Raw genomic sequence first — 12,564 nt, 5'->3', positions numbered from 1 at the left:
TGAGATATATATATGCAACAGTTGCAACCATAAAAAGAACTGTGAGCTTGTTGAGTGAATGTACGAATTGTTAAGCATTTTGCTCAAAAATTATTTTAAAGAATTTCTATCAAGGTTTCCTTATGTGAACCATTTTTTTCCTTACTTCACTGAAACTAATTCGAATTGACTTTCAATTATCTTATCTTCAATAAATATCACTCCAATATAATTTCTATTAAAGCCATTTGTTAAATTTACCCTTCCTAATTTCATCAAATATCCATCTTAACATTGACATTTCTTATCACATTCAACTTAAATATCTAGAATTTTTTACAACACAATCTTTAAATTCATATAGCATCGCCAATATAATTATGATTTTATAAACTTTAAGTCACTGCCTGGTCTACGAGTTTGAAATTATCAAGGCGTCATCAGATGATCAAATCATGAAATTTCTCTTTCGTGTGGTTGATGTGTGTGTGTGTGTGTGTGTGTGTGTGTGAGAGAGAGAGAGAGAGAGAGAGAGGGAGAGAGACAAAATTTATTATCCTTCCTTACTGTTTTCAAACAGTTAAAACTTTAATGCATGAGCAATCGTGGGCATTTAGCAAAATAATCCAAGAAATTTACTAATAAAACTTTCAAATGACAGCTTCTACTTATTGGCACTTCTAATTGGTATTAAACTAAGTTACCATACAATTCATGTCCTTATTATTTCATATGGCACCCAAGATTTAATCCAACCAAACATTGTCAGTTAGATAAATTACAAACTTTTGAAGACAATAATGTCAAGGCAGTTAAACCAAATAAATCAGTAAACATTCAATACCCACAAGTACAAAGACATGAAACAGAATACAGAAGACAAATTAAGAATGAAAAAGGGTAAAAAAAAATTAAACCATAAATAAATGGCATCAAAACTATGATATGAACATCAATTACCTTGAAGGATAATATGACGCCAGGCTCAAGAACTACACCTGTCCTTAGATGAACACCGTCACAAACAACAGCATGGCTTAATTTACAACCATCTTCAATGATGACATTATCCCATATATAAGAACCTTCTATTACAACATTGTGCCCGATTGTGCAACCTTGACCGATCACTGAATTAGAGATAATAGTATCATCACCAACTGTGGCTGCATTACCAAGCACGGTAAAAGCATCAATGCGTGCAGAACGTGACTGGACAACCTCTGGAAAGATAAGTGGAATGTTAAAAATCATTAGCATGAACTAAGTACAAAATGCCGTAACTGATACAGACAATTTCACTGCAATAGGTTGTTCAAAAACTATCAAATTCAAATGCAATCAATTATCTGAAGAAACAATAAGCAAGTTATCGATTTAAATGTTGTAAGGTTTAAAGGACTCTCAATCCCATATTCCTAAATTAGACAAAAAATACAGATTTGCGGCAGATTTTGTGCATCATTGATTTTTTATTCCGATTTAAGAAGAAATATATTCTTCCATACAACAATTTGTTCTTCCATACAACAGGCAAAAGCTCCTGCTCTATGCATTTCTTTTCTTCATGGATTGTATATTACTTTTCCAAACATTGATAATTAATAATCAGCTCTACAACCATCATAAGTTTCAAGCGTAGCCAACTCAAAAAGTCATAGCAAAAAAATCAACTGTTAATAATTCAGTGTCAGTATCTCTAAGATATAGAATCCTCGACCAAACAAAATGAAGCCAATTTTCTTTCTTGATATTCCAACTTGCACGGGCAGTTAATACATAAAAGAAAACAAAAAAAATGTAGTCCTTTGATTTAATATTACAGAACAAAAAATCACTGCCTGGTCTACGAGTTTGAAATTATCAAGGCGTCATCAGATGATCAAATCATGAAATTTCTCTTTCGTGTGGTTGATGTGTGTGTGTGTGTGTGTGTGTGTGTGTGAGAGAGAGAGAGAGAGAGAGAGAGGGAGAGAGACAAAATTTATTATCCTTCCTTACTGTTTTCAAACAGTTAAAACTTTAATGCATGAGCAATCGTGGGCATTTAGCAAAATAATCCAAGAAATTTACTAATAAAACTTTCAAATGACAGCTTCTACTTATTGGCACTTCTAATTGGTATTAAACTAAGTTACCATACAATTCATGTCCTTATTATTTCATATGGCACCCAAGATTTAATCCAACCAAACATTGTCAGTTAGATAAATTACAAACTTTTGAAGACAATAATGTCAAGGCAGTTAAACCAAATAAATCAGTAAACATTCAATACCCACAAGTACAAAGACATGAAACAGAATACAGAAGACAAATTAAGAATGAAAAAGGGTAAAAAAAAATTAAACCATAAATAAATGGCATCAAAACTATGATATGAACATCAATTACCTTGAAGGATAATATGACGCCAGGCTCAAGAACTACACCTGTCCTTAGATGAACACCGTCACAAACAACAGCATGGCTTAATTTACAACCATCTTCAATGATGACATTATCCCATATATAAGAACCTTCTATTACAACATTGTGCCCGATTGTGCAACCTTGACCGATCACTGAATTAGAGATAATAGTATCATCACCAACTGTGGCTGCATTACCAAGCACGGTAAAAGCATCAATGCGTGCAGAACGTGACTGGACAACCTCTGGAAAGATAAGTGGAATGTTAAAAATCATTAGCATGAACTAAGTACAAAATGCCGTAACTGATACAGACAATTTCACTGCAATAGGTTGTTCAAAAACTATCAAATTCAAATGCAATCAATTATCTGAAGAAACAATAAGCAAGTTATCGATTTAAATGTTGTAAGGTTTAAAGGACTCTCAATCCCATATTCCTAAATTAGACAAAAAATACAGATTTGCGGCAGATTTTGTGCATCATTGATTTTTTATTCCGATTTAAGAAGAAATATATTCTTCCATACAACAATTTGTTCTTCCATACAACAGGCAAAAGCTCCTGCTCTATGCATTTCTTTTCTTCATGGATTGTATATTACTTTTCCAAACATTGATAATTAATAATCAGCTCTACAATCATCATAAGTTTCAACCGTAGCCAACTCAAAAAGTCATAGAAAAAAAATCAACTGTTAATAATTCAGTGTCAGTATCTCTAAGATATAGAATCCTCGATCAAACAAAATGAAGCCAATTTTCTTTCTTGATATTCCAACTTGCACGGGCAGTTAATACATAAAAGAAAACAAAAAAAATGTAGTCCTTTGATTTAATATTACAGAACAAAAAATTTTCCAACATATTAACAATATACAATTTCAGCATTTACTGCAGTTTCTCAGAAGGAATACTTTCATTAACATCTCATCACTTAAAGCATGCACAAAAATCAAACAAAGAGAGAAAGAAGAAATATGCTAAAAATATGCAACATGTCATATCTGGAACTGAGATTTCGATTTAGTGAGAATGTGATCGAGTACAAGATTTCAACCAGATCAAATCAATACATAAACCTCAGGTGGCTAAAAGAAATCAACTAAAATTCAAACTTCATAAAAAACATGAACTAGATCAGTTTCTAATTATGGCTAAAGATCTCAAAATTTTAAAATTTGAATAATTTTAAGAGATTTGTTTTCTATTGATAAGAATTGGTTTGAATTTGAATGATAGTTGGGATTGATATATTTAATATTTTTAAAAGTGCGCTTCAAGTGCAAAGCAAAGTGAAACCCGTGAAGCCAGCTTCGCTTTGTTTAAGCATGTTTTGAAGCGCTGAAGCAAAGTGGTAGGTTCAATTCATAATTTAGCGAGAAATTTAGCAAGAGGGAATAAAGGGCTATTGAATTAATTTAGCTTGTTTTATGAAAATTGAGACTTTATTGGTTTATGTATGCTTTAAAATTTAGAGTTTGTTTTCAGGTATAATATTTATTTTACAATTTTTAAGTTTTTAAGTACTAAAATAAATTATTAAAATTTATTAAAAATTTTAATTTGCAGCTTCACCCTCAATATTTTCCTTCAAGTTAGGTATTATATCAATTATTTTTTATCTTATATCAACTTTTAAGTTATTCTTTATATTTTATAAGCATTAATAAAGATATTTATTCATTAATAATTTTATATAACCTTTTAGCAATTTAGTTAATAAAAGTATTGCTTTGCTTTGCGCTATGCTTTGAAGAAAAAATAAAGCCTTGTGCATCGCATTGTGCTTTACACTCAGATAACAATAGATAGAACTACTTAAGCATTTTAATATTTGATATTACACTAGTAACACTATTTATATAGAGAGAGATTCATAATTAATATTTGAATTATTTATGATAAACAATTGAATGAATGAAATCATTTGAAGCAAAATGAGTGAAAACCTCTCATTTGAATGGACAGATGTGCAAAAAAACATTTCATTAATTTCATAAGTGGCACAGAATCAGGACCAATGTTTATTAACTGTGAAGGGGACTATGAAGATAAGTTTTACATTATCAGTGAAATTAAATAAATAATTGTGGGTGTATGTTCAAATAAAAGGGTTCAAGCAATCACTGATAAAACACCTGTGTTGAGAGCTGTCAGAGCATTGATTGAGGCTCGGTATCATCATATATTTGGACTTCTTGTATTGTTCATACATTAGACTTAATATTGAAGAATATATGCATTCCAAAGTGTATGGAATGAAATAAAAAATAATTATGAGCAATGTAGCTGGATAATTGATAATACACGAGCTGTCAAGTTTATAAAAACTTTCATTATGAATTATTTATTAAAATTGTCAATATTCAATAAGTTTGTAAAGCTGAAAATGTTGGCTATTACAGAGACCCATTTTGCATCAAATATAGTCATTCTTAAGAGATTCAAAGCAATAAAACAATAGCTGCAAACAATGGTGATCAGTGAGAGGTGATGAATGCATCATGAAGGTGATATAAACAAGAGAAAATTTGTTAAGAAAAAAAAACTTGAATGATGTGTGGTGGGATAAAATTAATATTTTATTACCTATACAGAACTTGAATATGATATGTTGAGACTGGCTAATGTAGATTAACCATGTATCTGCCTTTGTCTATGAAATGAGAGATTCTATGATAGGAAATGTGAAAATTCTATCAACACGAAGGAAAGAAAAACAAAGAAGAACATCTTTCGTAAAGTTGTATATGATATTCCAATAAAATAATGAAATAAAAGCAACACTCATCATCATTTTTAGCTCACTCTATCAATCCAATGTATGATTTGATTTAATATTTATCTTTTAAATCATAATTTAGATTAGTTTTTGTTAGAAATTATTTGGTTTCTTTCCGGTTATTTCCTAGTTTATGACTTTCCATTTATCATCAAGTAGTAATTAGGTAGAGATTTTAGTATTATATTTTTTTCTTATTTTAGAATCATTGTATCATGTATTTATACCTCTTTCAATACCAATAACATCATCCTGCTCAATTCCCAAAACCTAAATGGTATAAGAGCCGCTAATCATACCCTAATCATCAAGACATTACCCTAACCGTCAGAACTTCCCTGCAAACCTTCCTCCGCAGTTTTTCAGTCGTCCAATCCCTTCTTTGCAAGCTTTGACGCCGGCGACCTCTCCCTTGCTAACCCTCCCGCCGTCGAACCTCCCTCTTGTCAGCCAGATCTCCTTCTAGAACCGCTAGAACTCTCTTCTTCAGCCAAAACCCTCTCATGTAGACCCTCCCGCCGTCGGACCTCCCTCTTGTCGGATGCAAGCCCTATTTTATTGTCAGCTGCATAAGAGTCCGTCTACGTCTATGTCTCGGCACCCACACCTCATATTTGACTCCGTCAGTGTCATAGTGAATACACCCACTATCGAGCTTTCATTCTAGAATGCCCTTGAGTCTACAGAAGGATTGGCACCTACCTCAATTCCTCCGCAAACCGGAGAACATGACAAGCCCATGAATTTTCTGATCACCACTCACAAACTTAACGGTTCGAATTCCCACCAATTGTCTCAAGCCGTTTCGATGTTTGTCAAAGATTAGGGTAAATTTGGTCCCCTCACAAGTACAATTTGTAACCTCCAAAGACTGGCCTAGCATATGCAGCAGAAGAAGGGGAGAATTTCATGGTTATGTCATGGTTGATTAATTCCATGGAGACCTCGATTGACCTTTCATACCTGTTTCTTCCGTCTGCCAATACCCTTTGAACTGTCATTCGAGATACCTACTCAGACGTAAGGAACTATGAACAACTCTATAGAATTTCTAATAAGATCTGTAAGAGAAAACAGGGATCAAAGACAATCACAAAGTACTACAATGATTTGGTTGTCTTATGGATGGAATGTGGCCTCTATTATAACTACATGTGGGACTCGCCCGCAGATCTCTCTCTTCCAAAAAATTCCAGACAAGGATCTTGTATCTTGTGTACCAATTACTAGCAAGTCTGACCTCAATGAAGTATGTGGTCTTATACTTGATCGTGATCCTCTTCCTCCAACTTGGGTGTCATTCACTGATTTCCACCGCAAAGAAAGACGAAGACTTATCATGCTCGACAACTCCACTAATTCAGCTGAGTCTTCAACCTTGGTCTCCAACAGTGCCCACACTCTGTCACGTCGTTGTGCACCAATCACTCCACTTGTGATTTTTGTCACAAGCTCTACCATACCTATGATAAGTGTTGGAAGCTCCATGGGAAGCTGACAAATAACTCCTCAACCAAATCTTCCGCAGTTAAAGGTATTGCTACAACCTCAGAATCCATAAAGCGATAGATGGAGCACTTAGGGCCCATTTGGGACAGCTTTTTCGGAGCGTTGCGTTTTGAAAATGCGGGTTTGCCCGTTTGGAAATCGCAACGCAGCAACGTTCGTAAATAATTTATATTCAAATGCGGTAGCAGGCCGACCCTGCTGCCCGCGTTTCTTCACGTGAATTTACTTTGCGTTTCTTTTTCTCTCGACACTCCCTCCCTCGCATTTCTTCTGCCTTGGCTACCTCACTCGATCACTTAACACCGTTGTCGAGGTATCCCTCGTTTCTCTCGCGCCTCTCTCACACATTTTAAGCGGCTCTCTCCAGTAGCAACTTGCATTTCTCTTCTCTTTTTTCCCTCTGATCTCTGGTTTCTATGTACGGTATGTAAATAAAGCGCTCATTTTCGATGGAATGGTTTTCTCTTTGCAATTTGTGGCTTTCTAATTTGTTGTATGTAGGGTTTTGTGAGAATTTTATGGAATCGATATCATTTTCCAAGCGATTTGTGGCTTTCTCAAATGACTTTCTCATATTCCTCTCTGGTTAAAATTTTGACTTTCTCAAATGGCTTTCTCATTTTCCTCTCTTTGATATTTGCGGCTCTCTCAAATGGATTTCTCAAATGGCTTTCTTTGTGGGAATTTTGTCGATTTTGCAAGTTCTGCTATTTCTAAGGTTCTTTGTATGGTTCCGTGATTTGTTTGCATGTCCTATATTCAGATAGCACCGTTTTGGGCGCCCTATGTGTAGATAACAATATTTCGGGTGCCCTATATGTTACTAAATTGAAAAATGGATGAAAAAAGGATCTTGATTTGTAGACAGCACTGTTTAAGGTGCCCAAAGGAGCTTGATTTGTTGACAACACTGTTTCAGGTGCCCAGTTTGTAGATAGCAGTGTTTCGGGTGCCCATTATGTTACTGCATTGAAAAATGGATCAAAAAAGGAGCTTGATTTGTAGACAACGCTGTTTCAGTGCCTTGTATGCCACTACCTCAATTAAAAAAATATTGATTGATAGCACTGTTTCGGGTTTCATATAAGTAATTGCCTCATATGAAAGAGAGTGCTTGATTTGTAGATAGTAATGGTTCGGGTGATTGTATGTAATTGCCTCAAATGAAAAATATGGGATGGGGTTCTACCATTACCTTTGATATTTGTGTTAGAATTTGAAAAATGGATGAAAGTGGGTGATGATTTTGGATGTAGGTTATGAGGAGGTGGTCGTGTGTAGTGGGAGAAGGAGATGTGGAGGTGGTAGAGTGGTGTGGTGGGCTATTGATTTCGGTGGAGTGGTGTGGTATGCTAATGATGTTGGTGATTGGTGGCGTTGAGGAGGTTGGAGTGTGGTTTAGAGAAGGTGGTGTGGTGTGGATGAGTTGGTGTAACGGTGGTTGTTGTGTGGAGGTGTTGGCATCCGCGTGGAGGTGTCTGGAGGGATGTGGTTGGTCTGTGGTGGTGGTAGTGTCTTGATGTGTGTGGTCAGTGTGTGGCTAAGTGTTTGGTTGTGTAGACGTGTTGGTATCTATGTGGTTAGTGTGTGGTTGAGTTTGTGTAGAGTTGTTTATGAGTGGTGGTGGTAATGGTGGTGGTAGTGGTGTATGTGTTGGCGTATTGATGTGCTAGTGTGCGGAGGTCTTGGTGTGGAGGTGGTGTCTGTGTGTTGGTGTCAGTGTGGTGTCTGTGTGGTGGTGATGGTGTCTGTGTGGAGGTATTAGTGTGTGATTTTGGAGGTGGTGGTTAGTGTGTGGTTGTGTTTGTGTGGAGGTGTTGTTGTGTGGAGGTGGTCATGGTGGTGTGGTGTATGTGGTTTTGTCTCGATGTGCTGGTGTGTGGAGGTGTTGATGATGATATAGCGGCTATACTCGGCATACCAAAACCTCAATCCCACTGGTTTCACCAAAAATTAAACCAACATCACCTCCATCCACTCTTTGTGTCTGTACTCGACATACCAAACCCTCAGTTAAGACTCATTCCAAAGCCCCTAGAATCGAGCCCGTTGACCTGCTATATGTCTTGGAATTCGCTCCAGCCAACATGAAAGAAAGCAATGAGTTGCATGTGGATTTTCAACAACAAATTTTACTCCGATGGATCCTTTGAATGCAAAAAGATGTGGCTCGTCGCCAAAGGCTATTCACGGTAATAATCAGTCGACCGTGGAATAGCTCAAAGGCATCCTGGTCACATCTTTTGAAATGAATGACTTGGGTTCTCTCCAATATTTCATAGGTATGAAATTAGCAAGGTTCTCTTGGGGCTTAGCCTTTCTCAGCGCAAATATGTGACAGTTTTATTGACAGGGACAAAACTACTTCTTTGCAAATCGGTAGCCATTTTGATAGATCCTAATGAGAAATTTGTCAATGTTCCCAATGTCGTTCTAATGAACAAGGCACTACATCGCTTAATGGGAAAACTCATTTACCAAACCCATATGCACCCAGTCATTTGACACGTCATTGGTCTTGTAAGTTAGTTCATGTATGATTTTATACTTTCAAATTAGTGTATCATGTATTTTACCAGTGTCCATCGCATCCTCCAATACTTAAAAGGCACACCGGGCTCAGATTTGTTGTTCTCATGTCACAAATCTCGCTCTGTTGTCGTTTATACTGATATCGATTGAGTCGGGTCCGTCCATGATCAACAATCTACCTTGGGTTATAGCTCCTTCGTATGGGGCAAACTTGTCATATGAAATAATAAAAAACATTTTGTGGTTGTCCATAGCAATGCTGAAACCGAGTTCATTCTATGTCCCTAGCGGTATGTGATGCTCTCTGGTTGCACATCGTGCTCTGCGAGTTACGTATGTCGAACTTTCTTCCTCTACAGTTATTTTGTGATAATAAAGCATTTGTCAGCTTGTTATAATCCGGTCCAACATGATCGCACCAAGCATGTGAAGATTGACCTTCACTTTATCAAGAAGAAGTTTGATTCAGAGAAAATTTGTGTTTCTTTTATTCCATCTATAGGCTAGCTCGCGGATATTCTCAAAAAAAATCTTCCTCAGTAGTTATTTGACAATTTCAAGTCCAAGTTGACATGATTGACATTTATGTTTCAACTTGACGGGAATTGCTAGAAATTATTTAGTTTATTTTCCGATTATTTCCTATTTGTTGTATTTCCAAGTTTATGACTTTCCATTTATCACTGAGTAATTATTAGGTAGAGATTTGAGTATTATATCTTGCTTATTTTAAAATTATTGTATCATGTATTTATACCCCCATTTAATAACAATAATATAGTCCAACACAATTCCAAATAACTACAGTTTTGTTACTTATAAATGCATTTTTTATTAGATATTACAATTACATTTGGCTAAATGAAGCTCCAAATCCTATAGCTCCACATAAATATATGGAGAAATCAATTGAAAGAAATAAATACTTGAAGAAGATTTTCCTAAATATTAAGAAAGATCAATAGTTAACGTAGAGTTTGAAATTTTATTTGGATTTAGTGGTACTTTCGCTGATCATGACTTCATTGCTTCTAAAGACACTATGGAAGGAAAATCATGGTAAATTTATGAAGCAATTTCACCTTAACTATAAAGTTTAGTTCCAAATAATTGGCTCAATTGTGTTTATCTTCTTGTTATGAAATAATTAGAGTACATATTCTTTTAACACTTCACTTAAGAGGAACAAAATAGCTCCTCAACGAGTTGTTATTTGTTCATATGAATCTTTATCTTCTATCTAGGATCCCAGAATATTCTCAGTGGGGCACAAAATTATGGGATGTTGGGGCAGATGCCTTAGCTACAATGGATGATATTGGAATTTTTACCGCTATTAATCTTTCTTTTGATAAGCCATGCTTGGAAACGGTGGTTTTTTTATGAAGGTGAAGGCGTCATTGATGAGGCAATGGAACTAGAACTAACAATAACACCACTGTTGAATGAATTAACTCGAATTAGTAATGATTGTGTTGTTTCATTGTTTCAGTTTATTATGGATGACATTAGCATTAAATATTTGGTGGTTGTTTTATATTTTGAATGTAACTTTGATATTGCCAAAAATAACTTTTATAATTATAAAATTTTCTTAATAATTGCATATTTTGTTTTGTAATGCCCTTAGTAGAAAATATTAAAATATATATTATATTAATAATTTACTAAATATAAAAAAAAATGTGCCCATGTTGTATTATGTCCTAATTTTGTAATTATGTTGTGTCGCCGCATCGTATCGTGTTGTGTCCAAACTACATAGTTTCAATCATTTTTGGGGATAACACTTTTGTTTCCATGAATCTATCAAGTTAGTCATTTTCGTGTGCACATTGATGAAGTTGTTTTCTAGTACCTATTGAGATGGAGAGAAGATAAGTTGGCCAAGAGAACAATCAGTTGGCCAAGAGAACAATTAAAAAATCCAAATTTCTATTTCTCGCCTATTTTTATGAGACATTCACCTTGGTATTTCTAAATTTTTTCTTTGCAAAACAAAATCATTTTTTTCTGTCCACCATTCTGAAAAACATAAACAATGACATTGATCAATTGTAAAATCAATACTCATCTCCAAGAGCGAAGTTGCAGGCCCAAGCCAATACATAACGATAACTACCAGAGCAATCCACTAACAGAAGAAAGCCGGATTTCAGGACAGCAACAGAACAGAAAAACATGAGAACCCATCTATGTGCACAAAAAGAAATATCATGCTTCTCACTGCATTTCCAATTTTATTCCAAGTATTTTGAGCCATACCAGGTGCTTTATAGATTCCTTCTCTGTCTAACTTCATCTGCAAGCCATTTCCTAAATACTGAACGTCCGGAACAAAAGGATATGTCCACCTCTGAAGTATATCTTTGCTAATTGTATCGTAACTCCTAAAGTTGTCTACCCTTGCTGCATAGCTCGATTGAATCTCATGAGTAAAAATTTTGTATCCCATGATCTATTAAAAGAATCATTTATTAAGATTCAATGATCGTGTCTCATTATATAAATTGCAAAATTGGTTAACATGCACTACAAAAAATGATATTAGGGATAAAAATACAAATAAGCATCTCAAGTAGAAACTGCATCTTAACACAAATATAGACGGTTTGTCTTCACAATGAAAATTTGAGAAAGCATTTATTAAGATTCAATGAAATCAGGTCTATTCTATGTATGTTCTGTGAAAAATAATATTAGGGGATAAAACTACAAATAAGCATATCAAGTAGAACTGCATCTTAACACAAATATTGATGGTTTGTCCTGACAATGAAAATTTGAAAAAGCATTCTTGAAAATAAAAATAATAAACATTAAATAACATAATGAAAGGCGACCTGGTGAAGTAGCTTGAAGTGGAAAGACAAATAGGTCTTCAAGGGGTACTTCTCATAAGTAAATTTCTACTAATGATCCTGCTTTCATTTTCTTTCTTTAAAAGGATGGTTTTGTAATTAATAGAGTTAGGTGTTGAAAAGAGAGGAATCACATCCCTTAGAGAGAAAAGATTTCTCAGAGAGTTTATCTTCAAGAAATCTTCAAGCTGGGAAAGGATTTCTCTGCTTTTAGAGAAGTCGTGAAGGGGAAGCATTAGCAGTGAAGTCGAAGACTTTGCCACCATCAAAGGCAATCTTCTTTAACAGTCACCAGACATTTGCAACCAACATTTGTTAGTTGCTAGGCAGAACCGTAGGCCATAACAGGTTGTGGGTCTCTTCTTGTTGGTAGCCCCTTTTGAAGGTAAGTTTCCACAGTAAAAAATAGCAATTCTTGAAAACTTGGGAATCTTAAAAGGCCTGCATGGGGATCACCTTTGCCAAGCTAATAAATTGAGGATATCT

At 35.0% G+C, this 12,564-nt stretch overlaps 1 protein-coding gene across 2 annotated transcripts in view; it reads right to left on the bottom strand.

The window, feature by feature from the left end:
* LOC110026646 (probable translation initiation factor eIF-2B subunit epsilon) overlaps positions 1-11,675 on the bottom strand; it is a gene marked incomplete at its 5' end in the record, with an annotated part of 38,933 nt that extends 27,258 nt beyond the window's left edge. For both annotated transcript variants that reach the window (XM_020727667.1, XM_020727676.1), the window contains 2 exon segments: positions 2,374-2,636; positions 11,483-11,675. In XM_020727667.1, the coding sequence (XP_020583326.1) occupies positions 2,374-2,636; positions 11,483-11,675 (456 nt within the window).
* Positions 11,676-12,564: the final 889 nt, after the last annotated feature.

Source organism: Phalaenopsis equestris, unplaced genomic scaffold, assembly GCF_001263595.1.
Source record: "Phalaenopsis equestris unplaced genomic scaffold, ASM126359v1 Scaffold000002, whole genome shotgun sequence".
Taxonomy (NCBI): domain Eukaryota; kingdom Viridiplantae; phylum Streptophyta; class Magnoliopsida; order Asparagales; family Orchidaceae; genus Phalaenopsis; species Phalaenopsis equestris.
This window is presented reverse-complemented; position numbering and strand designations above follow the sequence as displayed.